Source organism: Megascapheus bottae, chromosome 4, assembly GCF_031878675.1.
Source record: "Megascapheus bottae isolate mThoBot1 chromosome 4, mThoBot2.hap1, whole genome shotgun sequence".
NCBI classification, from domain to species: Eukaryota; Metazoa; Chordata; class Mammalia; order Rodentia; family Geomyidae; genus Megascapheus; species Megascapheus bottae.
In genome coordinates, this window is record NC_143512.1 from 33,086,990 (window position 1) to 33,101,673 (window position 14,684).

General features: G+C 37.3%; 1 protein-coding gene across 13 annotated transcripts in view; it reads left to right on the forward strand.

The window, feature by feature from the left end:
* The window catches only part of Mef2c (myocyte enhancer factor 2C), a 158,949-nt gene that overhangs the window by 117,310 nt on the left and 26,955 nt on the right, over positions 1-14,684 (forward strand). For all 13 annotated transcript variants that reach the window (XM_090331652.1, XM_090331655.1, XM_090331663.1 and 10 more), the window contains 2 exons: positions 7,436-7,622; positions 10,239-10,286. In XM_090331652.1, the coding sequence (XP_090187778.1) occupies positions 7,436-7,622; positions 10,239-10,286 (235 nt within the window). The remainder of the gene's footprint in view (positions 1-7,435; positions 7,623-10,238; positions 10,287-14,684) is intronic.

Here is a 14,684-nt window from a genome sequence, read left to right on the forward strand (position 1 = left end):
AGAACTCATGTTTTACCTAGGACCAAGGGCAGAGTTCAAATGAAAATTACTTAAAATTATATGTATGCAGAGATAAATTGCTTGTAAAAAAAAGAAAAGAAAAAGAAAAGGCTGAGTTATGTAGATCTGATGGGAACAGAATAACACAATTCTTCAAGAAAAGAAAATGGGATCAAGATGGAACCAGGTATAGTTCAAGTGGGGACAGTCAGGACAGACTGTATTAAACTTTTATCAATTATGAGGGAACTCAGGGCAAGTACTAAAGAGATGAGAGAATGATGACAGTTTCACATTCTGTAGGGACCTGCCACAGTTTGCAGTCAGCCTTGAGGAAATTTAAGACCAGTACTTGGTAGTCACTGGTCATCAGAGTTATGTGGTTTGTCTTCCTCTGCTAGGAGCTCTGCAGCCTTGTAAACATTGTTTGAGACTTAAGGCTATCATTATTGGTTGAAAGTGTAGGAGGAAACAGAGAAAGAGAGAGCGGAGAGGCTGGGTTTAAATGTTTGTATTCCATAAGAAGCCCTTTTAAAATCTTTTATTAGGGCTTGAACTCAAGGCCTATGCACTATCCATTAGTTTTATTGCTCAAGGATATCACTCTATCACTTGAGCCACAGCTCCACTTCCACTTTTTGATGATTGGCTTGGAGATGAATCTCTTGGACTTTTCTGTACCAGCTGGCTTCAACCCCTAATTCACAAGTCTCAACTCCTGAATAGGATTACAGGTGTGAGCCACCAACCCCTGAATTAGTACTTTATTTTATTATCAGATTTATTTTGTCATAAGTTTGGGAAACTTGTGTTTTGTATTAGTTCATATATCCTTCAGATGGATGAGTTACTTCAATAACCATTATCACCTTAGGTAGAGATAGAAATGCAAAAATTTAGCTTAGTCACTTAGTCTGCCTCTCTTAAAGCCAAAACAGCTTTGTGGGCAAGAGACCTAGTCCTGTTCTCAGATTGCTGGGCTTCATTAACAGTTCAACCACCATGCTTTTGAAACTCAAAAGCAGTGGAGTAACATTAAGGGGTAAGAAGGAAAAAAAAGAGAGAGGAAAATGCAGTCAAAAGTTCATCACAGCTGGTGCAGTGGCTCACACCTATAATCCTAGCTAGTCAGGACACTGAGATCTGAGGATCAAGGTTCAAAGCCAGCCTGGGTACAAAAGGACCTGAGACTTATCTCCAAGTAAACTCAAGAAAATGGGAATTGGGGCTTGGCTCATGGGTAGGGCAGTAGTCTTGAGCTGAAGAGCTCAGGGACAATACCCAGGCCCAGGGGTAGGGCAGTAGCCTTGAGCTGAAGAGCTCAGGGACAGTGCCCAGGCCAAGTTCAAGCCCCATGAGCCACAAAAGAAAAAAGTCAACACATATCCTAAAAATTTTAAGAAAAGTGAGGGAATGGTTGGATTGGGAGGGATGACATTAATCAAGACACACTTTATTCTTAAACTGCTTTGTTGAATGTCAACTCTTTTCTTCAAATACATAAAGATAATAAAAATATTTTGTTAATTCTCAATTATTTTGAACAATAAATCTTCCACCTTTTCACTCTGTACTAGATACTGAAAATCATATACCCAGTCCAGCCTACCAAATGTAATTTAATTTGCTTTAGTCACCCAAAGCCTGCTTTCCTAGCTTGAGAGTTTTAAAATTTGCAGCCTTGCTCTGAGATCTTTGCAAGTTTGGAATGTTAAGCTACTTTCCAGCTTTGGTTTTCTATGTAACTTTTTTTTGCTATCCCTGGGGCTTGAACTCAGGGCCTGAGCACTGTTCTTGGGCTTTCTCAAGGCTAGAGCTCTACTAGTTGAGCCACAGCACCACTTCTGGCTTTTTTCTATGTATGTGGGACGGAGGAATCAAACCTGGGTCTTTATGCATGCTATGTAAGCACTCTACCACTAGGTCAAACTCCCAGCCCCTGGTTTTCTATATAAATTTTTTAATGACAATTAAAAGATTCCTAATTTCGAAAAGTCAAGGAGAAAAAGAATAATGCCAATTTTTTAGAAACAATTATGTGCTACAATAGTTTCTCCATATTTCCCCAAATTTTCAAAGTTGTTCAGTCTCTATATGTGTGCACCATTTCATGCTCAGATTAGGAAATCGAGGTCAGGGGAGATTAAATGACCTGCCTCATTACGTGGCAGATTATTATATAACTTAAGCTGTAACAAATTTCTCATCAAAAAACAAATGTTCTTTCTGATTTTCTAAGATACCTTCTGATTGCAGTCATATTCAAGCTTGTAATTCACCTCCAAATTATCATAGGCAGTTCCTAATGCAGATAAAGTAACACAGTATAAGACAGAAAATGCAAATTATATTGGCATATCTATGGATTCCAAATATTCGAAGTATACTCTGATAATAAAATTCTATATATCATTTGGCCAATCACAACTTTATTTCACAATAACCATTATTGGATCAGTTTTGATCAGAAATCTTGCAAACTAAATAATTCTTCCCAAATGATGGGAAGAATAAAGTAATTTTTCACTGAACTGATTGTTAAAATAGTTTGGAATTTATGGCATAATTATTAATTATTAAATTGCTTATTATTACCCAAGAGTGTTATGTATGAGCTTTGCTCACTAATGAGATATGATTAAGAGTCTATAGAATATTCAGGGAAGATACAGATTTGTATCTGATCCTTAGGTACTCAGAAATAACAAGTTACATTCTGTAAAAAATAATATATATATGGGCACTGATTAAATTTGAACAAATGGAGTTTGTATACTTTATGTTCTCCTAATACTTTACCCACATTCCACGAAAACCTACTGAGTTCATTATGTGGTTCACAAAAAAAAAAAAAAAACAGGGCAGCAATACTCAGCAGTTATTTGCTTAAGGAACAATTTCTAGCTGCAATAGATTATTTCTCTCAAAAAAAAAAAACTTACAATGGCCAGTCACCAGTGTCTAACACCTATACTCGTAGCTATTCAGGAGGCTGAGACCTGAAGATCATGGATCAGAGTAAGCATGGGCAGGAAAGTTCATGAGATTTATCTCCAACTAACCACCAGAAAACTAGATGTTGCACTGTGACTTTAAAATGGTAGAGAGCCTTGAGCATAAAAGCCCAGGGACAGCAGCACCCAGGTCCTGAGTTCAAACCTCACCAAAATTTACTGTTCAGTGATTTATATCAAAATCAAAAATCTGTCACAATCTTGATGATCTTATATCACTTACCAAATCTAACCAATTTAGAAAGGGAAGAATTATATCTGCTGAAAGGTTTGCACCACACTGTAAATATAAATTATACAGTCTTGCACCTGCATCACTTAAGCCACAACTCCACTCCAGACTTTTTGTAGTTACTTGAAGATAAGAGTCTCACAGGCTCTTCTGCACCAGCTGGCTTCAAACCTCAGTCCTCACATCTCAGCCTAATGAGTAGCTAGATTACAGGTGTGAACCTATAATCTAGCTTGTATTTTTGTAGGCTTTTATTTTTGTATTAGTATTGTATCTTGCCAAAAATCCTCCCTTATTGACAAGTACTCATTTCATATAATAAAAGTAGAGTAGCCTTTGGGTTGCCTTATTGCAAGAATTGGAGAACTATAATTGTAGAATACATTGTTTGACCAACATTCTAAAGGGTTTTGTAAGAGATGGAAAAGAGACTGGGAGATAGGTAAGGGAGCAAGGCAAGATGGGAGATGGGAAAAGAGAACAAGATGAGCAGGTTAAATAGGGCATGTAGGAGATGGCTCAAGTAGTGGAGCACCCATCTAGCAAGCATGAGACCTCAGTTCAAGACCAGTAATATCTGAAACCCACACAAACACACATACATATGTATGTATATGTGACTGTATAGATGAGTGTACTTACTTCTTTAATGGTGGTGAGTGTAAGAAGGCAAAGGTGTCCAGCCAAGATTTGTAGGAGCTTTTATGAGTTAACCATTGTAATGCGTTAAGCATAAGAAAGGGAGAGACAGATTGACAGGCGATCAGACAAAAGGAGTTGTTCAAAAGTGGAACTTGTAGGAGCTCTTGGGCCATTGGAAGAAGTGGGGTTTTTATGATGAAAGTGCTCAAAGGGTTCAGAGCAGCAGAGTGCCATTATCTGACTTCTGTATTTAAAGCAAAGGGCTGATTGCTAAGTTGAAAAGAAAAGGAAGGAAGGCAACCAAAGACAGAAGCAGGGAAATCTGTTAGGACATGGCTGCCAAGATTCAGAGGAGAAATGGTGGTGGTGGAACTAAGGTGTTATCTGCACTAGCATTGTGACTCTCGAAGATACAGAGAAGACTCCCCCAACCCACTTCCATAGTGCAGCACAGTTCTGACTCTAGAGAGATAATGGTATGACCTGATTTTACGTCATGATACAATTGGCAAACTCAGAAGGGTGACTGAAGAGTGTTTACTAAAGGAACCATGTACACACGGAGTGCATTAAAACAACCCAGTACATTTTTGCTTTAGTTGTTTTTCTGGCAGTGCCTCCCTTCTGTGCCTGGTTCTAGCCTCAAACCATCATGATCCTTCTACCTATGTCTCATACTAGCTGTAATTCAGATTTCTACTAACATACTGGGCTTGTTTGTTGAGATGGAGTCTTGCTAACTTTTTGCCCAGATAATCTAATCTAATCTAATCTTCACCTCCCAAATACCTAAGATTACAGGTATGTATCACCAGCCTTGGCTTCCTTGGACCACTAGGGAAGGGATACAATATTTTATTCACTCTAGAGTCATTTACAATATATACTAATACTTACCTTTGTTTTTAAAAGGCTCCAGAAGCTGAGTACTAGTGGCTCATGCCTGTAATTCTAGCAACTCAGAGGGCTGAGGTCTGAGGATCACTGTTAGAAGCCAGCTCTGGCAGAAATGTCTGAGACTCTTATCTACAATGAACTACTCAGAAAAAGCCAAAAGTGGCACTGTGGCTCATGTGATAGAGCTAGTTCCTTGAGCACAAAGAAACTCAGTGACAGTACTCAGGCCCTGAGTTCAAGCCCCAGGACTGGCAAAAAAAAAAAGGAAGGAAGGAAAGAAAGAAGGAAGGAAGGAAGGAAGGAAGGAAGGGAGAAGGGAAGGGAAGGGAAGCGAAGGGAAGGGAAGGGAAGGAAAGGAAAGGAAAAGGAAAAGGAAAGGAAAAGGAAAGGAAAGGAAAGGAAAGGAAAGGAAAGGAAAGGAAAGGAAAGGAAAGGAAAGGAAAGGAAAGGAAAGGAAAGGAAAGGAAAGGAAAGGAAAAAGCTTTGGTCATGTATTCAATGCTTCAATTACTTATCAATTACTTGAATTACACATCACCATAGTGTTTATTAAAAATATGTATTTTGTGTTACTGCATTTAGAACAAATGAAGGAGAACCTAAAAGAGAGTGTTTTCATTAAAATATCATTTGAGAACTTATCTATTTACCTTGAAAATAAAGAATCAAAGGCACATAAGAAGGACAAATTAAGTTCCTTTGAGTCTGGCTTACTTCACTTAATATGATTTTTTCTAAGTCTTTCCATTTCCTAACAAATGGGGCGATGTCATTCTTTCTGACAGCAGCATAAAATTCCATTGTGCACAAATACCACAACTTGTTGATCCACTCATCAACTGAAGGACATCTAGGTTGGTTCCATATCTTTGCTATGGTGAATAGTGCTGCAATGAACATTGTTGTGCTAGTGGATTTAGTATGCCCTTGTTTCTGGATGCTTGGGTAAATGCCAAGTAGTCGAATTGCTGGTTTCCCTCATTCGTCATAATCAGTAGAAACCTTGGGCTCCACTAGCAGAGATCTGCAATAGAGCAAAATCTTGATACATAAGGCCATATAGTATGAAGCTAATTGAAAGGACCTCCAGGATATTGAAACAAAAGCCATATAACGAATGATTGTTGTCCTTAATGTCCTTTGCTGTCCCTTGATTATCTCATATTGTTATAGTATCTCACTTTGTTATCTGATATATTGAATTTATTTGTATTTGGTTATTTGAAATTTGATAGGGAAGGGGGGAAAACCAAGACGGGTGGGGGGTGTGGGGGGAGAGGGAAAAGGGTACCAAGACATGTGAAAGGGTATCAATGTACATGAATTAATGCACCTTCTCTCTGGCAAATATCATGTAACCCTTTTACTAATTACAAGAAGAAAAAAGAAGGACAAATTATGAAGCATTCGCTCTTTTCAATAGTTACATTTATACAGACATGAAATAGAAAGAAATAGGAAATGAAGACTATGAGTGCAAAAACCTAAACAAAGCACAGTCTTACAGTATCACATCGCAATCACAGAAATACTGAAAGCAGTGATGATGCAGGCCAGCTGACTAGCCAGGAGTGAGTAGCTGCCATCAGAGCTAAAGAAAAAAAAAGTAAAAGTAACACACACACACACACACACACACACACTCACACACACACACATGCATTTGAACTTACAAAACAGATTATTGCAAACTGAGGGATTGTATAAATCTATGTGTGTGTGTGTAGACATAAATGTCAAATTTAAGAATATGATAAGCTCTGATATCATGAGTTTTCTGTTGATGTATTCAGGCAATATTTTCATTTAATGCTGATAAAAGAAAAAAAGAATGTTTATAACTGAAATTAGTTGGTGCAAGCAGAAACATAAACATAGTTTTGCTTCGATTGCCAAAAAAATACCCAAAAATCAATCATTGGGTCCTGAATTGCTCTAATTAGACATGCACACTGCTTCAATTCACTAAACATTTGCCAACTTGCTCAGAATCTTGCCGTGTGGCAGAGGCAATGCATTTATACCAAAATGTGAAGCATCATGTATTTTCTGAGCTATCATCTTTAAATAAGAGTTATTGAATGATACATGCTCTGTGGAAACTGTATCTTAAAATGCCTATTATCTTTAGAGTTACTTTTAAAAGAATGACTTTTAAAAATAATAATTAAATTCTACTGCTATTCACATGCTTGAAGATGATTTTATATCGTTAAACTTCTGCATAAATAAGCTTCACTAAGCAATTAAACCAAAGGCTCTGGTTTGCATTTTAATCCCCCTTTTTCTCTGTAAAGTTATCATAATCATGTACCTTTGATCTTGCAGTCATTCCTGGCATGAGATTCAGGTATCACAAATGAACAATTATTACTTGATAGAATGGAATTCAGAGACAATGGAGTCTAATGAAATGGGGCTTTGTTTTAAACAAAAGTGAAACCTCTTCCCATAGCTGCAAAGAGTTTGAAGCACATTAAAGAAATCAATTTATGATTTCATATCTCAAAAGCTCTTCTTAATGATCTTCTTCGAGACATCAAGCAGAATTGGGATTGCTTAGAAAAGTAAATGCTATCTGGACTTGAAAACTTTTGCTACTGTTCTTCACCTCCATTTTGGGTATTTCAATTTTTCTCTCTTCCTACAGGCTGTTCCACCTCCCAATTTTGAGATGCCAGTTTCTATCCCAGTGTCCAGCCACAACAGTTTGGTTTACAGCAACCCTGTCAGCTCGCTGGGGAACCCCAACCTTTTGCCGCTGGCCCACCCTTCTCTGCAAAGGAATAGTATGTCTCCAGGTGTGACACATCGACCCCCAAGTGCAGGTAACACAGGTATGTCCTCAAAAGAATATAATGGCTATCTGGTGAATATAATGTAACCCTTCTATTAATCACAATAAAAATTATTTTAAAAAAAAGAATATAATAGTTAACAAATCATTGGAAGAAAACATTTCACAAAGGCCCAAGACTTTTATCTACAGAGAAATATTTTGGCTGCTCTTGTTCTATGCCTTTGTTAGTTAATTTCTAGCGCCTCACTGATAAAGCCTAAGTCCTTCAGCATACCTTTCCAAATATTCCACCATCTGCAATTTGTCTACTCAGGTTACCACTTATCTTCTCCAGTGGCTATATTTCAATCACCTCTTTTCTCAAATGAGATGTCACATATCCTGTCTACCTACTTTTGCTTCTGATCCCCTGCCTCCCACTTAAAATGTCATTTTCCCTCTGTCACTGCTTCTGTGAAACCTTTCCCTGTGTTATCTGATAGCATTTGTCCCATTTAGTTATCTAGTATTATGGTTAATTTTCATTTACTTATACAATAACTCATCCTGCAAAGGATTTAAGGTGGAAAAGCAATGAGATAGGATGGCATGATTTCTAAGAAGTAAGGAACCAAAACAGAGCTGAGTCAGCAGTGGAGTTCAGATCACACACTCTCATACATCTATCATGTTTTGTCTCTACAATTCTGAGAGATTCGTAAGCTTGCATTATCCTAGAGAAATGAAATACTGCTGAGGAAAAGACTTTGCCGTTCTTAGTATTCAGATCAAGCTAAATACATTATGTTGTTTTGAACTGCTTTTTAACTGAATTTAAAGAATCTTGAAAATATTCTTTATTTCCAAGTACACAATGAGAAATAATACACTATATACTGAGTAAAACTAAGCTACTCCTTCATATTTCTACAACATCAAAAATAATTGTATTTCTAAACTACATGTAGCAAACCATCATAAATATGTGTCTTATTTTTTTTTGCCAGTCCTGGGCTTGAACTCAGGGCCTGAGCACTGTCCTTGGGATTTCTACCACTTGAGCCACAGCACCACTTTTGGCTTTTTTTATTCTATGTATGTGGTATCAAAAAACTGAACCCAGGTGTTCGTGCATGCTAGGCAAGCACTCTACCACTAGGCCAATCCTGGCCCCTGTGTCTTTTTTTTTTTTTTGCCAGTCCTGAGCTTGAGCACTGTCTTTGGACTTTCTCAAGGCTAGAGCTCTACCACTTGAGCCTCAGAACCACTTCCAGTTTGTTTGTTTGTTTTTTACTATGTATGTGGTACCAAGGAATTGAACCCGGGTCTTCGTGCATGCAAGGCAAGCACTGCACCACTAGGTCAAACTCCCGGCCACAGGCTTGTGTCTTATTTTTAAGAAAATACTCCACAGGAAATTTTAATAGCTCTTAAATACATTTAACTATAGTGAAAGCAGTTTATTCATGGAAGAGTCTTCCTTTTACAATCTTTGTAAGGCTTGAGTCTGGGGAATACATTGATTTCATTGCATGATTTTTCTATGTGTTTAGTAACTTAAGTTTTTCGTGTCAATTTTCAGTAATGATCAATATTTCTTTCTCTCTTTTTTTGCCAGTCCTGTCTTAAACTCAGGGCCTAAGCACTATCCTTGGGCTTTCTCAAGGCTAGAACCACAGCACCACTTCAGTTTTTTCTATGTATGCAGTACCAAGGGATTGAACCCAGGTCTTTGTGCATGCTAGGCAAGCAGTCTCACCAGTAGTCCAAACTCATGGCCCACATATATATATTTCTTTCAAAACATATTCAAACACATTTTCAATTTCTTGTTTCACAAGCTCAAGCTCATTTTTAATCTGATACTTTGTTTCCAAAACAGTATTTGATGGGAAATAATAAACATTTTTTTAAAATGTAATGGATATTCCCTCCTAATTCCAAAACTTGAGCCAAGTAATAATAATAAGATATTACTTAGAAGCAATTAGAAAATGAAGATATTCTTACTATTTTTGCTATCCTATTTCTTAAAATCTAGAAGTAATTATTATATTCAGCATCTATTGAAAGGTCCCAACTCATAAATAAACATTGTCAATATTGTTTCTTAAATTAGCAATGAACAAACACATGTTTCTAAATTTGTAGCAGTCAAAACTCATTGTGTCAGTAAAATTCAAGTAGAAAGTGTGGTTAAGTTTATGAAATCAAAATTCTAGACAATTAGCATTATGCAAAATAGATGGTATATATATATACATACATATAGGTAAGTATATTTAGAAAGACCTAGGCTTCACGTATGAGTTTTCTAAGCATATAGAACCTTAAATGTAAAATTCTTTTTTTTCTTTTTTTACTTTATATGAAACCTCTATTTAGGAAAGACCTTCACTAGAAATAATAGAAACATAGAGACTATTCAAAGACTGTTTTAAAGTGTAATCTTTCCTAGAAAAAAAAAAGATTCCGCAAAATGTCAGTGGTTGAATGTATTTTTAACATTTGAGCACAGCATGTCACAGTAAAACAAATGTCAGCCATCTGACTTAGATAGTGCTTTACAAGTTTATGACTCTTCAGAGAGGACAAATATTGAGTTGCTAAAGGTAAAGCTTTTTATTCTGAGGGCCTTTAGCCTTTCTCCTTTTGATTTTCCTTTTACCCACAGGTGGTCTGATGGGTGGAGATCTTACATCCGGTGCAGGCACCAGTGCAGGTAAGCAGAGACATCTGCAGCATGGGTCATTGTCCTGAGTTCTACTAGATTCTAGGAACAAAGTCTTCTGAATGAAGTAAGGTTGAGAGGTCTGAGAGGCATGCAAAAATGACCCTAAGAATTCTTAAAGCTCTTTCTGAAGAAGGGTTGTGTGGTTAAATAGTAACTTCGAAGAAAACTATTAACTGGGACCTTCCTTAATAATACTTCAGCTGGTTTGCAGAGAATTGAATGCTCTGATCAAATTAACTCAACCACAGAAACTTATCCTAGACATAGAGTACTTTTAGCTAACCAGATGTTGTGTGTTCTCTGTTAATCATTTCATGTTAAATGTGAATCAATTTCTACCTAAAGAAGTACTAATTTTCTATACATTTCCAAAAGAAAGCACACAAAGAAACAGAGAGTATAATCTTAAAACCATTTGATGATACTGGTAATATAAAACCACATTTACCATGAAAGTGAGCTTTCAGAGAACACCAGTATAATATATCCCCCCCAAAGACTGTTAAATGCATTTCAACTCTTAAGAATGTCTTGCACAATGGACAATTGTCTCTTCATATTTCTCCAACTTTTTATATTAATTCTTAATATTGCAATTATTGAGATACTGTTGTCATTTTCAATACAGTAGCAACATAGCACAGTACTTTTAAATGCCAACTGTAGTTCCTACTAGTATAACAAGTAACCATGGTAATTTCTGCAGGTGGAACATGCTATACATTTAAAATAGTAGGAGGCAGGCATGGAAGACACAAGGTTATATATGAAATGTCAGAAAAATTCAACTTTATTGAAATATCCATGGGCAGCCTAATTAAAACATTTTGCCAAGGTCAAATATAATAGCCTGCTATTTATAAGAAAGGAGATAAGAAAAAATGACATACAAAAACATTTTTATAAGTATATCTATTAGGGGCTAGTGTTTCTTACATCTGGATATTATTTCTTCACTACTGCAGTAAGTGATGGAAAAAAGTATACTACAGTACCATAAATTAACAAACAGGGTGAATACCATTAGCTACTTACTTTGTACCCCTTTTGAAAATTAAGTAGTGGAGCTGGGAGTTTGGCCTAGAGTGCTTGCCTAACATGCATGAAAACCCGGATTCAATTCCTCAGTATCACATAAATAGAGAAAAATGCTGGAAGTGGTGTTGTGGCTCAAGTGGTAGAGCCCTAGCCTTAAGGATAGCCCAAGTACAGTGCTCAGAACCTGAGTTCAAGGCCCAGGACTGGCAAAAAAAAAAAGGAAAAGAAAATTACGCAGTAAAATTAGTGAATTAAGTCAATGGTAGTGTCTTGTTGAATGCTGAAATGAAGTATTTGCTTATTTGGTTGTTTGAAGCCTCAAATTTAGAGAATGAATCCAAACCAATATTTCAAGTCATTGCCAAACACTGTATTTAAAGACAATGGTAAGGACTAATAATTGGGTAACCATAAAGATCAAACCATCAAAGAAGAAACATAGAGGTTCTGAGGCTTTAACTAATATCCCACTGCACCAGTTTGCTTACTATTATATAAATACTTCACAGTCAAAATGAAAGTTATTAAAACTTTTTTAAAAAAAAGAAGCGTAGAGGGAAACATTGACTACTTAACTTTGATGGAAGAAATACTTTCCTACTGTCAATGGCCAGGATGTTTAAGAATCCTGTACAGAAAATAAAAAGTGTGGGGCATGGTGGCTCACTCCTGTAAATCCTAGCTACTCAGGAGGCTGAGATCTGAGGATCAAGGTTCAAAGCCAACCCAGGCACAAAAGAACCTGAGACTTTTTCTCCGATTAACCTCTAGGAAGTGTGAAGTAGGGTTTGGCTCAAGGGTAGGGCGGTAGCCTTGTGATGAAGAGCTCAGGGACAACACCAAGTCCAGGGGTAGGGTGGTAGCCTTGAACTGAAGAGCTCAGGGACAGTGCCCAGGCTGAGTTCAAGCCCCATGACCCACAAAAAAAAAAAGAAAAGAGAAAGTGTTTGGTGTTTGATTCTGCTGTCATTGTCAATTCCCTGACAGACTGCATAGTTTAAAAAGCGCAAGGACGTGGGAATTTCTGCTACATACACAATACAGCATTTTCAGCAACCAAAAAAAACAGGCATTTAACAAATGTATCTTACTCCCACATCTCTACCCTAGGCATAAAACCCTCCAAATTGATGATAGCAAGTATTATAACCTAATGATATCCTATAACATGAGCGTATTATCTTTGTGTATTCTATACTTTTATGTAAACACCTCTTACATGGTTTTTAAAAATAGAAGGATCCCTTTCTAACTTCAGTTCTAAGGGACACCTGTTACAGATGCCTCTTAGCCTTCATCTTAGACACGAGGTTTCTCCAGCTAGTATCATATGTCAAAGTCAAATATATTTGTGCTGATGTCAGAGAAGTATATAACTCCCAGGGGGAAACAAAGCCAGCCAGAATGTCTCTGCATTTTCGAAAAACAAGAAGAAAAAAGAAAAGTAGACAAAAGATACCTTCAAAATTTTGAGTATTGATTGGGGCTAGGAGTTTGGCCTACTGGTTGAGTGCTTGCCTAGCATGCACGAAGACGCAGGTTTGATTCCCAGGTACCACATACATAGAAGAAAAGCTGAAAGTGGTGCTGTGGCTCAAGTGGTAAAGCTCTTACCCTTGAGAAAGTCCAAGGACAGTGCTCAGGCCCTGAGTTCAAGGCCCAGGACTGACAAAAAAAAAAAAAACCTTGCGTATTATCATTGAAATTCAGTGTTTTAGATTTTGACACTGTGATACCCAATGACAAGACACTACACAGTCATATTAAATATGGTTTACCCTTTGTGGTTTCCTCTTCTAAATCAAGTCATCTCATCTTGTATAAAGAAGGTAGTCTCATGAGGAAAAGGAGTCCATTTAGCATTTATGGTGTGCCTAATAAATATGAAAAGGCCAAAGAGTGAAGGATTCCTCTTTTGTTTTTATATAAAGTATAGCATCTTTCCTACCCAATCTTTACACCATTCTTCTCCCTCATCTCATCAGTAAGTGTTACAGCTCCTCTTTCTGTTTTCTGATGGTTAATTGGAAATAAGAGTCTTAAGGACCTTTCTGCCTAGGCTGGCTTTGAACTTTGATCCTCAGATCTCAGCCCTCCTGAGTAAGCTAGTATTGCAAACATGAGCCACCAACTGCGGGCTTATAATTGGACTTTTTTTTTTTTTGCTGTTGTGTTTGACTCAAATTATGAAGCCTAGAAAACTACGAGTTTTATATTTTTTAAATCTCCATCCTCATCCCGTGTCTCTAGGCATATAGCAATGCTGCAGGGTGATTTCTAGGGCATACTCACCTGCCAGTTTCCCTCTACATTCCATTCCTGTCTCCCTGTGACCAATGGTCCTCTCAAAGCCTCAGTGACCTAATTGTAAGTCAGGGGATTGAGAACAACCAGAACAACCATAGAATTAAACACCAAAACCTTTTTTAAAAATTTCCTTATTGCTCTTTGGAATTAACCATGAACCTCTTATCTCTATTCCATTCCTAAGCCTCAGTCTTACATTCTGCCCTTCAAAGATCTGTGCTCCAACCCTACTTAGAGGAAACATTGAAATTGCTCAGACAAAAAATACTCAATCATTCTCATCACAGTCTTGTAAAGCAGATGTTCCCAGGATGGGGGATTCAACAGTTAACAGTTGTATCCAGGCAGCCTAGCTCCAGCATTTGTGGTCCCCACTGAGACATTGTGCTGTTTTTGCTAAGGTCTCTAGCCCTTACCTACCATTCCTAACACTTCGTGCTCTCTCCTTTGCTCTCATCGTTGCTCAGAATTCAGTTCATCCATACAGGAAATTCTTTCCTGACTCTTACAGAGGCATTCTGCACCTCTTTTTGGTGCTAATGTGGCGACTGTGGACATTACTTATCTTATTGCACTATAATTTCAGTCTCTGTGGACATCCTACCTGGACAGTCATTTCAACTGTTTCTCAGCTCAACAGATATTCAGCAAAAGTTTATTAGCTGTGTCTTCTACACATACAGTTTAGTAAGAAGATAATTTTTAAACATGTAATATTAAAATACCTAATTTGAGATGTAGTTTATTATTCTCCTACTGTATACAGTTAATTGCTCTTTGCAAGTGAGTGAGTGCCATTGGCCAATAAAATGAAATATGACTAAATTCGCTAAGGTAGGAATCTCAAGAGCTAATATATAGCAGTATATAAAATATGGGTTAGTACCTCAGACTATCACAAATTGCCTCTTAAAAAATGAACCTCTTTTCTAATTATCACTCAAAGGGAAAATAATTTCAAAAATGATGGCCAGTCATAAGAACGAGACAACAGTCTGGGCACTAGTGGCCATCCCTGTAGTCCTAGTTATTCAGAAGGCT